Source organism: Prosopis cineraria, unplaced genomic scaffold (genome assembly GCF_029017545.1).
Source record: "Prosopis cineraria cultivar Desert tree isolate PC_DT_omini unplaced genomic scaffold, ASM2901754v1 PC13, whole genome shotgun sequence".
In the NCBI taxonomy this organism is placed as follows: Eukaryota; Viridiplantae; Streptophyta; class Magnoliopsida; order Fabales; family Fabaceae; genus Prosopis; species Prosopis cineraria.
Genome location: NW_026555344.1, coordinates 7,311,722 through 7,327,314, shown reverse-complemented (window position 1 = coordinate 7,327,314; position 15,593 = coordinate 7,311,722). Strand labels below are relative to the sequence as shown.

Genomic DNA, 15,593 nt, shown 5'->3' with positions numbered 1-15,593 from the left:
ATATGGAATGATTGTTGGGTTTTAGGATTGGAAGGGCAGTTGAAGCCTAGAGTTGATCTTAATAATGACTTGAAAAAGTTAAAAGTTTCAGATCTAATTACTAATGGGATTTGGAAGCTTGACTGTATTAGAAACTTTATTGATAAGGATTGCTGTGATTTGATTGGGAATATGCTTATTTCGAGAGTAGACTTGGAGGATAGGTTGGTCTGGAAGTTTACGAAGGATGGGAATTATTTGGTGAAATCTAGTTATCATGTAGCTCGTAAAGCAGAAAAGGTTAAGGTGAAGGATGAGCCTTGCAGCTCTTATCAGTTGCCAAGAACATTATGGAAGACCTTGTGGAGTTTGAATGTGCCACCAAAAATCAAGCATTTCATGTGGAGGCTTTTGAAGGGGGCATTAGCAACATGGTATGCTTTATTTCATAAGAGGTGTGTTAAAGATCCATCTTGTCCTATTTGTGGATTGGTGGATGAGACTATTGAACATTTGTTTTTGGGTTGTGGTTAGATGAAAAGATGCTGGTTTGGTTGTTCTTTATCTTTGATTATTGAAGATAAAGAATTAGTAATGTTGGAAAGTGGTGTGAAGAGTTGTTACTTAATACAACTAATTTTTCTGATTATTCTAGATCTCTTGTTGCTGTGATGTGTTAGGAGATCTGGAAAATGAGATGTGATTTTGTTTTAAGGATGATATGGTTAATCCTGAAAAGCTTATTTTTATGGCACGGAGGTTTGTTGATGAGTATTGGAGTGCTAAGGGTTTGAAGGCTGGGATTAATAGGAGGATGAAGGAGAGGTCTAGTCGAAAATCTAATTGGATGGTGCCTTTGGAGGGCTAGGTAAAAATGAATGTTGATGGCTCATACAGGAGGAATGGGGATGCCAGTGTTGGGGTGGTTGTCAAGATTCATCTGGTTGTTTTCTGGGCTGTACTGGGATCGCTGTTGAGGCTTCTTCTGCATTCATGGTTGAATGTTTTGCTGTGAGAGAAGCCTTGCTGCTGTGTGAGAAATTCAAAGGCTACGTGTGCATTGAAATGGATTGTGAAGTTTTATTTGACATGCTAACCTCTGGCTCTTGTACAGGATGTGATTAGATCTATGAAGGTTTATTGTTTGAATTACTTGCTTTAGCTAGATTTAAGCCTTATGTTTCTTTCTCCCTAGTTGCTAGACTTGGTAATAGAGCTGTTGATTTAATAACAGCCTTGTGTGCAAAGAAGTTGTGGCCCTCTGGGTGGCTGTGTTCAGCTCCAACTTCTCTTTCTGAAATTTTGGTGGACGATCTAGCTGGTACAGGCAAGAGTTCGATGATGTTTAATGAAGATGAAGAAATGACTCAGATTAGGACTGGAATTGGTTAATTTGTTGTTATTTTTCTGTTTTGTACTTTGTTTTCTGTTTTTTAATTTATACTCTAGCGTTCTTTGTTTTGCTTTAGGATTGTATACGGGTTATTACTTTCTTATTCTTGTTTGATTCTAGTGTGTGTAATTCTTCTTTTGAATATTAATGAAATCGTATCTTTTTAGTTAAAAGAAAAACTATTGAATGTTTTTGATTGATCATTTTACAAATATTTTTACTCCTTTATCTTTAAATATAATGAGAGAATTGTCAGGGACTCACGGCACCATTCTTAGTGCATATAATGGGTGCCCCTAATTGAAGAGCAGCCTTCCAACGTCAACACTAGTGGGGGTGGTGTCCTGATATCTCTCTTTCAATTCTAAGATTCCCCTTCCAATGACTTAACCACGTGAAGATGCCAGTCGGGAAGGTCGACAATTGATTCCTCCGTGATATCATCATCAACATCTATAATTTATTGGACAAGGCGTCGGATGGATTGTGTATATCTACAGTACCCATCCCACTTTTTTATTTAATGGATGATTCTACCTTTTTCATTTGTTTTATTTTTCACTGTTCCTACTTTTTCATTCTTAAAGGCTTCGGATGGATTTTTTTTTATTTTTTATGGATGGTCCAACCTTTTTCATTTTTTACTGTTCCTAATCTTTCATCCTTTTTTATTTTTTACTGATGGGCATTGTCACCTTTTTTTTTAATTTTTATTTGTTAATTTTTTAATATGATATAATAAAAAAATGTAAAGAATAATGTAGGCCGGTAATAAAAGAAGTACATGTGAAACTTATAAAAAATAAATTATTAATATAAAACTTATAATTAAAAATGAGTAGAATATTTTTTTAACTTAATTAATGATATCTCTCTTTTTTATGTTTTGAAACTTATATGAACGTTTTTTAGTATGAATAATTATAATTTATTTTTAAAATTTTATTTTCATTCACCTAATCATTAATTAACTCTTGAGTCATGTGTGTTGGACTAAAATACCCCTATTTAAATAATTTTTATTTTAAAATTATTTAAATTACTGAAAAATAATTTTTTTATTATTTAAATGTATTTATTTTGTATCGTTTTAGAAAATTAAATATATAAATTTTCCTAAAAAATATTCAAAGACATAATTTATGGACTCAATAAAGAGAAAAATAAAATAAAATAATTTTTAATAATTTGAGATAGTTAAAATAACTTGACGAAACTCGAAAGTTAGAGGTGTCAAGAGTTAGGCTTGACTATAAAATTTTTTATATGTTCAGATATTTTAAACTCAATATGAATTGAGGCTCTATGGGTAATGAAGGGAATCTTAGATTTTAATAAACTTAAGTTTTAAAAAGTTATAGTGTGGTTTAAAAAAGTAGTGTGTGGAATTTACCATTAAAAAATGTGAGTGGGATCTACATTAAAAATTTTAAAAATTTTAATAAGGTGTAAAAAATAATAAAATTTTTATATTTTAAGAGATTATGTAGGATTCATAGTAAAAATTAATGTTATTATATTTCAAATTGTAAGAGGTGAGAAATTTTAAAAAACAATGCTATTGTTTAATATATAGGGTAAATGTGCAAATTTGGCTTTATATTATTTTCTGAGGAGCATATGATAGCCTAAACTATCAGATGGTACAAAATAAATCACGAACTTTTAAAAATGAAACATCCAGTAACTCATCATTAACTTTAGTTGACAGAAGTTATGTGGGCCCACAATGACATGTGGAATGACACAGGCACAACATGTCAGTATGATAAAAGTACAAATTTAGCAATGAATTATTTTTCAAGGAGCAATGGGTAGCCTCTATTGTAAAAAAAAAAGGACTATCCAATACCTTTCCATTAATTTTGACCAAATACTATTTATTTTCATACTTATGAGGCCCACAAAGCATTAATCTCTTTAATCTTCTTGCCTTCGTTCTCAATATCAGCTTCAGAAGAAGAGGTTCAAAGAGTTTTTATCTAAAAACATTCATAAAGATGATTCCAATAAAGTAAAAGCTCAATTTTATTGTGCACAGGAGAAGCTTGATTCTAACTTAATTTAGCAACAAATTATTTCTTTTACTTTGTTAGCATTGTCTTCATAAATGTCTTAAGATAATAACTCTTTGAACCTATTCTTCTCGAGCTAAGATCAAGAACGAAGGCAAGAAAATTGGAGACATTAATACTTTGTAAACTTCATAAATATGAAAATAAATGGTGTTTAGTCAAAATTGAGAGGAACGTATTGGATGATCTATTGTTTATAGTAAAGGCTATCCAGTGCTCATTGAAAAATAGTTTATCTCTAAATTTGCACATTTACCATGCTGATATGTTATGCTCATGTCATGCCACGTGTTATTGTGGGTCTCACATAACATTTATTAGTTGAAGTTAATGGTGGGCTATTGAATGCTCCATTTTTTAAAGTTTGTAATTTATCTGGTAGCCTAAACTATTAGATGGTGTAAAATAAATCACGACTTTTCAAAAATGAAGCATCCAATAGCCCACCATTAACTTAAGCTAACGGACGTTATGTGGAGCCCATAATGACACATGGCATGACACAGGCACGACACGTTAGCATAGTAAAGGTGCAAATTTAGCTATGAACTATTTTCTTAAAAGCGTTAGGTAGCCTTTACTATAAACAGATCATCTAACACTTTCTCCTAAATTTTGACCAAACACCATTTATTTTTATATTTATGAGGCCCATAAAATATTAATCTCTCTAATCTTCTTGCCTTCATTCTCAATATAAGCTTCAGAAGAATAGGTTCAATGAGTTTTTATTTGAAGACATTTACAAGGACGATGCTAATGAAGTAGAAATTTGATTTTACTATGCATGAGAAAAGCTTGATTCTAGCGTAATTTAATCATGAATTATTTATTCTACTTTGTTAGCATCGTCTTCGTGAATATCTTTAAATAAGAACTTTTTAAAACTCTTCTTCTTCTATTGAGATTGAGAACAAAGGCAAGAAGATAGAGAAATTAATACTTTGTAGGCTTCATAAGTATAAAAATAAACGGTGTTCGGTCAAAATTGAGAGAAAGGTGTTGGATGATCCATTTTTTTATAATAGAGGCTATTCAGCGCTCCTCAAAAAATAGTTTGTGGCTAAATTTGCACCTTTACCATGATGACGTGTTGCGCTCGTGTCGTGCCACATGTCATTATAAGCCCCACATAACGTCCGTTAGCTGAAGTTAATGGTGGGCTACTAGATGCTTCGTTTTTGAAAGTTCGTGATTTATTTTACACCATTTGATAGTTTAAGTTACCAGATGCTCCTCAAAAAATAGTTTGTGGTCAAATTTATACCTTTAACCTTTATTTTATACTATTTGATAGTTTAAGTTACCATATACTCCTTGAAAAATAATATATGGCTAAATTTAATACTTTACCCTAATATATATATATATATATATATATATATAGAGTAGCACATTGCAAAATAGAAGCTATTCTTTATAGGTATCATTCCATTAAAATTTAGTCTCATATTTGCTGACTATGGAGATACCTTAAGAGACAAGAAAAAAAAAGAAGTGTTCCTTAAATTTTAACTTACACAGGACAATACATTCTAAAATAAAATAAATCACTTTTTATATTTTAAAATGTAAGAACATAACAAATTTTAAAATAACATATTCTTTAGATTTTAATTTGCACAAATTAATAAATTATAGAGTAAAATACATCGACATCCCCTTTGTTTTGTTAAAATTATAAAGACTTATTCTTTATTTTTAAAACTCACACTTTATTCGCATTTTATATTTATTTTAGCATGAAACACTCATTAAATAATAAATATGAAAAAAATTATGTTCTTTTAAAGATCAGTAACTATTTTATTGAGGGTAAAATTAGGTTAAAAGTGCCTTATATTTTAAAAAAGATAGGGTATGTATTTAATTTTTTAAAAAATACTAAATAAATTAGTTTGTATGACTAATAAATTTAAAGTATAAATAAAAATTTAAAAGAATATATCAAGAATGATATTTTAGTCTAACATATATGGCTTAACTGTCAACTAATAATTGAATAGATGAAAATGAAAACTTAAAAGTAAAAGGCATATTTGTATTTTATAACTCTTGACTGTTGATTTTAAGAGAAATTCATGTACATTTTAAAAATAAAAAAATATTTATAATTAAGTTAAAATAAAGGAAAAAATAATATATTTTACTTTAAGAATATTAAAATAATTTTTTAATAAGTTTAATATGTAATTTGAATTTTGAACTATAGCTCCATGGACGATTTGAATCCTAAAATTTTTAAAAATATATTTTAAATCTTAAATAATTAAAATTGAGGCAATTTCACCCCTAATATTATATTTAAACAAACATCAATCAGTTTTTTAAAATTGAGATCCATTATACAATTTTTATTAAAATTAATTGTCTCTCTCTTACCCACGCATAGCACGGGATGAAAATTTAATTCTCAAATGATTTCTAGTGAAATTCCTTTTACGGTTTCAATGCACAACAAAATAATGTTGTTTTAGAGTGGCTAATAAAATAGTAAATTCTAAAGGAAATTAGTTATTTTTTAGTTCCTATTTCCATATCAACTTTTACTACTTACTTGTTATCCTTTGAAACTTATAAGTAAAAACAAAAAATATCAATTTTCTCATTTGGAATGGGACCTATTTGTAATTTTTTTAATAAGTTAATGCTGTGTTTTATATTGAAATCTAATAAGACTATATTTAGGTTTATAAATAGGATTAGAGTCCTTTTTTATTTTTGAAATATACCCTCATTATCCTAAATTCAGTTTTAGCACACGTTTCCCTTTAAACTTTCAAATGCAGATTATTTTTGCCTTTATCATTAATTAAGGTTGAGTTTGATATTAAATAGTGACATGAACCAAATTGCTTCTTGATACATTGGCAAAAAAAGTCAAACAATTTAATCTACGTTAGCATTTAATGATCAAACTTAACCTCACTCAATGACAAGGGCAAAAAGATTTGATTGTGAGATTTTGGGAGGAAGTATATATCAAAGTTGGGCTTATGACATTGGATGATCATGATGGTAGTGCAAGAATAAAAATGAATTTTAAGCCTTTATTATAAATCTTTTCTTAAATATCACCCTAACAATTTTTATATTTCATCATAAAAAATATAATAAACTTAAAAAGTGAAGATTAAGGAACAATAACAGTTCAGTCTTAAAATGTTGAATTAATGATAATTAGATTTTTGACAAAACAATTTACATGCAAAAGTTTCTCTTATAGTCTAAGAATTATATTTAATATTTAAATACTCTCTTTAATCTTATTTGTAGGGCACATTTTAAAAATGATTTTTGGTCCAAACAAGAAAATCTTATAATAATTAAACTATTTTTTACAATTTTATCCTTTCTTGACTAGTTGAAAGATATTTAATGGAGTTATATTATTATTTAAAATTAAAGGTAAAAATAAAAATACATTTTATTTTTTCACTCTATAAAAAAATAACATTTGTTAAGATATATTAAAAAGTTAAAAATGTCTTATAATAAAGATCGAAATAAATATTTATTTTCAATTAAAACTCCTGAATTTTCACATATCTAGATTGGTATTTTTAAGTTATTTTTAGAATATTTTATGAGATTTAACTGCAATTAATTTAATATTTTAAAACTTAACTATTATTTTCTCAAGATTAGAGACGTAGTGTAGAAAATTTACTGCTTTTCAAAAGTACTCAAATTCCGTCCAACACAAAAAAAAAAAAAGAAAAAAAGCAGAGACATTGTTTTCGTTGAGAGCCCTTCGACATGACAACCGTACATATTGGAAGTATGCATGTATTTCCACCATGAAATGGTTGACCAGAAAATTGATCGTTTGAATGGTTTCTGTTGATTAGAACACCCCCAGGAACGCTATTGATGCAAAACAAGTCAGAGGACGCTGACTTTTACAGCATTTGATTGCGAACCCGACTTAGAAGTTCTTGTAGGAGCATGTCGGTGTTTGCGAAGTTCAGAGCAGAGATGGAAGAAGCCGCCTCTCTGCAATCTTCCACCGTCAAGATGCTAAGGGCCATTTCAGAGCGTGCTCGTGATTCAGGTCAACAGATCATATTTTTATCTATAGAGGGTATCCGGGTGGCCCAGGCCCACAAAGGTTTCCTCTTATGTAATTTCAAAGTACCCAATGGCGTATCAGTAAGAATCTGGGACTAACCCTCATTCGTTCAATCCCTTTGTGTTCTCGGAAAAATTCATGCTTTGCTTTTGTAGGATGAAAATGAGAATTGGCATCCCGGAGCAATCGCTACGTTAATTGACAACATTGGCACCTTGGCCACTTTTTCCCTTGTTCCAGCTTTCAATGTCTCTGTCGATTTCTCTATATCCTTCTTCTCCACCGCTAAGGTTCAGGTAGTGTTTCATTCTTTACCTTTCTCTGTAATGTCTGAATCAACATTTTCTACTGCAATTCGAATGCTTTTGGACAGAAATTTGATTCATCATTTGGGATATTCGTTTAAAATTACTGTAGGGTGCGCTTTGCTTTGTGGGCCAGTAACTTGGAGTTTGTATTTTAATGACAGGAAGAGGTTGAAGTAGAGGCAAAGGTTGTGGGGAAGAAGGAGAGATTAACTTGTGTGGCTGTTCAAGTTAGGAAGAAAGCGAATGGAGAATTGATTGCTTCGGGAAAGCAATGGATGGCAGCTACTAATGTCATTGCAGGCCTTCGAACCAGTAAGCTCTAAAGAACAAGTCCTTGTGTGTCTTGGAGACTTTGATAATTGGAAAAGCTGTAACTGGATAAAGTCTAATTGCAATTTGCAATGCCGCAGAACTGTTTTTCCCCCTTCAATAGACCAACATGGATTGTATGCAAAGATACACGTATATATGTGTAGCCCTTACTCAGGACTTGGAGAAAGGAACATAGGAATTTTAATTGATTTTGTATCACTGCAAAGTGAGCCGTGAGTTTTATCATTTAAATTTAAATAAATGGTTTCTTTGTTTTTCTTCTTGTCAGTCCTCCTTACTCCAGACATACTCCAAGAAGAAGAGATATTATAATTGAATTTCAACCCAGGAAAAAGTCTAAATTTTCGGTTCCATTTACTTTTTCTTCATTCTTCACAGTAAAAACATAAATAAAAGCAACCATCCGTTGTGGTGAACTGAACCTTGTTAATATTAAACATAACAGAGAAAAGGCTGTGCTGGATATAGTGCTTGTAGACCCAAAGTAGTAAAACTATTCTCCTATTGCATTAAATGCTTCAACTGCACAGACATTTTTATTTTTTTTGGGCCAGACATCTTTTCTATGGTTGAAAGAAGATATTCGTTCATTTAGTCTCTTAATAGCCCAGTATCTAGCATATGACCAGTTTTCTCGGATTAATATTACGGGCTTCGTTTTAAATGTTTAGCTGCTCTGCAAATTCAACAGAAATCTGGAAGCCTCGGTTGAAAATTTTTGGCATCCAACAGGAAAAGTAGGCAATTCATGATCTACAACTTGTGCTTATTATATTGGAAAGAAAAACAAATAATACGATTTGTTATTTTAAGCAATAACCTCTGAACCTGTTTGAACTGTGAATACTGATGTCACTCTTTCAAGAATTTATAATGTATCTGTTTTTTTACTAATTTATTGAAAAGTTCTAAACATTGCAAGTCTATCTTCTTATTTTGACCCATGTGTATTTTAATGGCATATTTGAAGCATTATCTGATAGAAAAGTCTACTCAACTATTGATAACATGGAAGGCATTGAGGATCTTATTTGTAGACATCTCTGAGAAACAAAGAGGAACGACTCCTCTCTGCCAAAAAAAAAAAAAAAAGCCTCAAATTATGGCTTAGAGGCCTCTCAAATGGCTCTATGGATCATGAGGTGGAAGCTTTACTTACAAAATTTATCAGGATGGTCAAGGTTACTAATGTTTTCTCCTTTGTGATTTTATCATACACGAGGGATTATCAGTAAAAATCTTTTGATTCACCTCTGGATTTTGGTCAATCATCAATGTTCACAATCACTAATATTTAATCATTTGGATCTTAGGTTCTGTTCAGTTGAATTCTTGCCATGGGTTCTGTTCAGTTGAATTCTTGCCATGTGTTTGCAGTTTGCAGGATGAAAATGGAATCTGTCATGCAGGAGCAATCACTACTTTAGTTGATACCTTTGGAAGCTTGAATGACTACTCCATCACCTCATGTGTTCTGTTGATTTTACAATTTCATACCATTCAATGGAAAGAGTTCAGGTTATAAGCTCTTTCTTTCTTTATTTCTGTTTTTTTAATAATGACCCTTCAATATTATTGTTGTTTTTGAAGAACTTTTTTTCTGCATAGAGTATCTGATATCTTAGGCCTGCCTCACATTGAGCTGAGGGCCTTAGCAGGGCCAATACTAATTTGGAGTCAAGATGGGATCCTTTTAGATTACCACCAACATTACTGCATTGGTTCGAGACCTCTAATTAAGTTAGTACAACTCCTTTATCAATTTAACTCCTTTATCAATTTAACCAAATGTTGAGTAGTATTGAAGAAGCTTTTAGTTATAAAGCATTGATGCTTATAAAAGGAACTATAATATATTTGATATGCATAGTTTCTTGTTCCATATCCCTATCCATCAGGATACCACCTTAAGTCATGAATCTGAATTTCCTTGTGTCAAATAGCTCAATTTCACTTCTCCTTCTCCTTCTCCTTCTTTGAAAACTTTCACTATTAGTAGAAGAACTTAACTAGTAACATGGTGAATTGGCATTCATTTGAGCATGGCTGCATAAAATTTGACTGTAATTTAATAGTAAATGGAGATGTGAGTGGATCATATGGAGGTGCCATTAAGGATGAAGAAGTGATAGGCCCAAAGCTAATGGGCCCTTACAGTAGGCCCAAGTTGAGGCATGTAGAGTGCATGAAGGGTTGTTTGACTTCTATATTTAAGGGGTAAAGGGTGAGTGGGAAGGCAAGAAAAAAGTGAGTATGAAATAATTTGCATTCTAGCATTATTTTGTCTGAATTTAAAGTTTTGAGGATCGCTCTACGTGGGTTTGACTTTGCTCTCTCTTGGTTTGCACATCAACGTGCTTCTGGCGTTCAATGGACAACCAAAGTTACACGAAAATTCCTCCGAACCAACCTAAAGATGACTCTGATCCATCGAATTTGAAGAAAAAAAAGAAGCTAATGGAAGCTCCTGAAGAACCTATCATGGACTCCCTTATGGACATGGAAATGGTTGGGGAAGGTGAAACCTTGATCAATGATGCCACACCCCAAGAATAATCTCAACCCAGCTCCAGTGAAACTAAAAGGAAACAAGAACAACCTCCAATCTCTAAGAACATGTATTCGCCCATCATCAACACGGTTCAAAAATGCCTTTCATCTTGGAAAGGTAAGTATCTCTCCCTAACTAGTAGATTTGTTCTGATTAAAGCTGTTATTACTACCATTCCTAGTTAGTAGGGATTTCTTTCGGAATCAAGGTAGAAGTGGCAGGAAAATGCATTTGATTGTGTGGGAGAGCTTGAAAGGTGGCAAGGAAGAAGGTGGCCTTAGGTTTAAGGATCTTCATGCCTTTATTATGAAGCATTGTTGGGGTTTGTAGACTAAACCTGATGCTTTATGGGTGAGAGTTCTGAAATCTAAATTTAAATGTGGAAATGATATCAACACTTGTTGGATCCCCCTACTTCAGTGAAGCACTTTGTTCATGATAATGGAGAATGGAATATAAGAGAGTGGCTTAAATTCCTCCCTCCTTGGGAGATCTCCAAGTATCATTCAAGAAGATCATTTTTTGTGGAGAAAGTCCTTTGATAGTAACTTCAATGGTAAATCTGCTTACTTTTCTCTTCAGAGTCCATTTGGTCATACAAGGGATTCGATCTGGAAAAAACTATGGCGATGACCTTCTCCAAGTGTATCAAATAGTTCTTTTGGCATGTTCTCCATGAGAGACTTCAAATTCACTCCAAGCCAAGAGAGGTGTAACATCCCAAAATTTAAATAGACGCTAAATTAATAAATAAAGTGATTTAATTAATTAAGGTGATTAAAAGTTAATATTAGGGTTCATATGACCAATTAGGTCTATTAGGCCCTTTAGTGGTCTTAAAATGAGCCTTATTAGGGTTTTGGGCCGAGTGAAGCTGTCTGTTTTGGGCCATTCGCTGTGACAGATGTTATGTAATTTCAAAACCCAAATGTGCTGTTAAAGTAGTCAAATTTTGGGTGAGATTAAGAGAAAGTTCGAGAGAGTTACACTTGAGTTTTGCTAGAGTTTGCTTGGAGGAGTTTGTGGAGGTGTTTTGAGGCATTCATGACTTTAGGTGAGCTTCTAAACATAATATCCTTTCTTCTTCTTGCAATTATTGCACATTTTGGGGTAGCTTAGGTTTAGGCTTGAAAGTATATGAGTTTAAGCTAATCCTATGAACTTAATGGAGTCTATGGATATTATTTAATTCTTCTAATCTTAGGTTGTGGTTGTTGATAGCATTAAATATTATTAAAGAGGGTTTAGAGCTAACCCTAACCTTAAATAATCAAGCTATAGAGGGTAGTTAATATTGATTATTCAGCTTAATGGGAGTTAAATAAATTAATGAAAATTTGTTTTGAGATTAGTCATGCTTAATTATGCCTAATGGTGGATGTAGATCTTAATCATGATTAAGAGTTAGTTAATGATGATTAGTCATTAATGTTGCTTTAGATTCTTGGTTGTAGATTGATTGTGCTTGAAGCTTATGTTTAGAGAAGCTTTCTCAAAAAATTCAAATTTGACTCTTGGGGTGGTAACTCAAAACTGGAGATAACTAAGAATTTAATTATTGCATATAATTATGTCTGTAATTGTGTTTAATTGCTATGTAATTTATGACATAACATGAAAAGCATGGATTTGCGATGAGACTGTGCACTTGAAATTGTTAAATGAAAAGTATGTCTAGTTGTAATATTTGTTTGATAGTTATGATGATGCAGATGTTATGTGATCATAAAAAAATGAGTGAGATTTTAGATTGGGTATGAATCAGTGATGATGTTTATACAATGGATTATATGCCTGGACTGACTATTTTGCTAAGATGATTATGGTATCTTGAAAGTGATTATGTAAATGCATGAATTGTGATAGTATGCAAGTTTTGTGGTTATGTACATGCTGGCTATTAGAATATGCATGAGTGGACTGCATATGTTGAGTTGAACTTGTATGAGCATGATGGGTGGGAGTCATTCTAGAGTAGTGGAAGGCTATGTTAGTAAAATACACCTGGTGTTCCACCTATTGAATTTGCGCACAGTGGTTGACATAATTCATTACTAATATATTTAGTATTGTCAATAATCTACGGATGTAACATGGGACGGGCATAATACTTAGTATCATCTTGGACTGGATGGTATGAGTCTGACACTTATGACACCTTAAATTTAAGTAAGGGAAACTTGTGATCCAAGAGTGAGTATGTGAGTTTTTGATTAGTCAACCCCTTAATTGGATAGTGGAGCTAGTTCAGTCACATGCACTAGATCTATATGAGTTAATAGCCTATGAGTTTTGTTAAATGATATAAGAAGGGATATAAGGTGATTGCATTGATTATAAGTATTGAAATTTGAATATATGTGGTTGTGCAACAAATTGAGTTATATGTTATGAAATGCCTTTATGATTATGACTATCACCCTTTAATATACTTTGATTATATTCTTGATTATTGAGTTTTGTTTATCGTACTCTTATTACTTAATGTTTTTTTAGGAGATGATAGACCTAAAGGAAAAGGGGAGGCAATGATGTTGAAGAACTAGAGCTTCACTAGCAGAGTCTTTAGTTTCAAATTATGTGTAATTGGAACTATGTTTTGCCAACACTAGGACTATTGCATACATTTTTATATATGTGTGTTGAATTATAAATCATTTACATGTAAGCCCTAATTGCTCATATTGGCATTTAGTATTCCAAGATTCTCATTTGGTATTAGATTGAGTTGGAAATGGTACCATTAGTTAGGTTTTTTAATTATGTGCGTGTAGATACTTGGATCACCTTAAACAAAAGTTTGAGTGATTAATTATGTGTTTGGAGTTTAAATTCCACATGCTATTTACTATATTGAGACTAGAGGTTTCGCCACAATGGATAGGTGTTTAATTGCTATAAATGAGTCAATTCTAGTTGGCTGTGGCGAAAAGTTGCTTAGTCATGATAGATTACCTTGGTGCATGTGGTTACGGTGAACAAGTATGCTAGCCATGGCAGATTGATCTTTGTGGCACAAGCCGCAACAAAAGAGTATGTTAATTGCGGCCTGCAACGGATTGATCTCTATGGCACAAGTTGTGGCGGATGAACTTCTAGCTGTAGTAGATGTGCACATGCTTGCCTTGAATGATTTTTTTATCGTTGTGTGATTGTTTTCTTAATGCTATTATGCTTTCTATGTTTTCGTGCAACTTTTACACATTGGTGTTTTAAATATAGGTGATCAAAGGTATAGTTTGGTTTAATATTGGTCAAAATTTGAACCAAATTAAATCAATCGGTTTGCATAAAAAATGACAATTGATTAATTTTTTATTTAAGTCAATTTGGTTTGGTTTTTAAGCGGTTTGGTTCGATTTAATTCATACATGGATTAAGTCTCAATATTTTTTAACATACAAAATCATATATTAGGGCTAGCATAATTTTTTGCCCTCTTTGTTTCTGTTCATATTCTAGCTTTAAGTCACATTATTCTCGACTTTATCATTCATGAATGAAAATGAACATCATATCTAAAATAAAAGTATTCAAGTTTTATTATCAATAAACAACAGGACATATACATTCGCAAGTAACACAAATTAAATTTCATTATAAATTAATTTAATGTCTATAATAAAAGGTAACTTGTATTTTGGGTTTGGGTAGGATTTTAGTTGAAATTAAAATTTAAAAAAACACTAATTAATAGTTTCGGTATTAATAATGAAAATAAATTTAAAAATAATAAAAAGGTAAGATTAAGGTTTTAAAGAAAAAAGCTAACATTTGAACCAAATCATTCACTTTTTAAATTTATTAAACCAGATCTAGCCTTCTTAATGATCGGTTTTATTCAGTTTTAATTGAATTGGTTTGGTGTGATTCATTTTGTTTGATTTTACTCACCCTTAGTTTTAAAGATAGACCTTATATAACTTTTAAATGTTTTTGGATCTCACTTTCAAAGTTGACCTTTATCATTGTAGTTATACTTGAAGGCCATGGCTGATCCTTATCTTTAAGCATTATCAGTTAAATGAGTTTAATTTGGGTTAATGACGAAGGTTATTACAAGATGTGTCTTCATGAGCACAAATTGTCCTTTTGAGGGTGGTAGTAAAGAAAAGGTTCTTCATATTCTTAGAAATTGTGAGATTGCTAAACATGTGTGGCTTTTCTTCATTAACCCAATATATATGCACTCTTTTATCTCTTGTAATTTGCAGGATTGGTTAAAGTCTAATTTTCTCAACAAATTTGATGGAGCATCTGGTGATGGACCCAAGTTTTCAGCACTACCTGTTGGCTTTTATGGAAAAATAGATGCCGAGAAGCTTTAGAAGGAAAAAGATATGCAGCCAATGAAATCTATCGTTGGGTCCCTTTTATCATGTCACTGAAGGAGTGGAGAAAGGAAAATGCTACCATAAAATCTTTCGCTGCACTGAATCTTCAGAAACCAAGTGGACTCCACCGACAGCACACCGCCTCAGAATTGATGTGGATGGCTGAGGATATGCCTCTTTGTGGTGGCGTCATGGGAGACTTGAGATCTCACAAGTTCGAGAGTTCCTATTCTCCAATTGCAACGCTGCAAGTTCTTAGTCTAAAGATGCTCATCATCATCCCACGGATACTCACCGAGTGTGGAAGGACCCTCCTCTTAATTGTTTGGCCTTCTATCAGGCCGAGTTCATTGTGTAATTTGCTGTGACTTCTACTTCATCAGATTTTGGACCCTTTTAAGATTAAAAAAATAAGTAATTTTTATGTGGTTTAGAAATTTTATATAAAAAAATTATTTTATACGGATTTTATAAAAAGTAGAAATTATTTTATATTTGATTATAATAAAAAAAGTGATTATTAGTTAGTTATTTTTTAAAATTTTATA

General features: G+C 31.8%; 1 protein-coding gene across 9 annotated transcripts; it reads left to right on the top strand.

Annotated features, from left to right (window-relative positions):
- Positions 1 to 7,206: 7,206 nt before the first annotated feature.
- On the top strand, positions 7,207 to 15,429 carry LOC129291433 (uncharacterized). Of its 9 annotated transcripts, XM_054928773.1 has the most exons (7): positions 7,207 to 7,599; positions 7,675 to 7,815; positions 7,989 to 8,139; positions 9,538 to 9,678; positions 9,769 to 9,900; positions 10,545 to 10,828; positions 13,208 to 13,526. In XM_054928773.1, exons 1-4 carry the CDS (start codon positions 7,396 to 7,398, stop codon positions 9,585 to 9,587), a joined length of 546 nt encoding a protein of 181 aa, XP_054784748.1. In that variant the 5' UTR covers positions 7,207 to 7,395; the 3' UTR covers positions 9,588 to 9,678; positions 9,769 to 9,900; positions 10,545 to 10,828; positions 13,208 to 13,526. The 9 variants fall into 9 exon arrangements, with proteins under 9 accessions (XP_054784748.1, XP_054784749.1, XP_054784747.1 ...); XM_054928774.1 differs by lacking the exon at positions 13,208 to 13,526 and adding an exon at positions 14,926 to 15,429 and having other exon boundaries at positions 9,769 to 10,828; XM_054928772.1 differs by lacking the exon at positions 9,769 to 9,900.
- Positions 15,430 to 15,593: the final 164 nt, after the last annotated feature.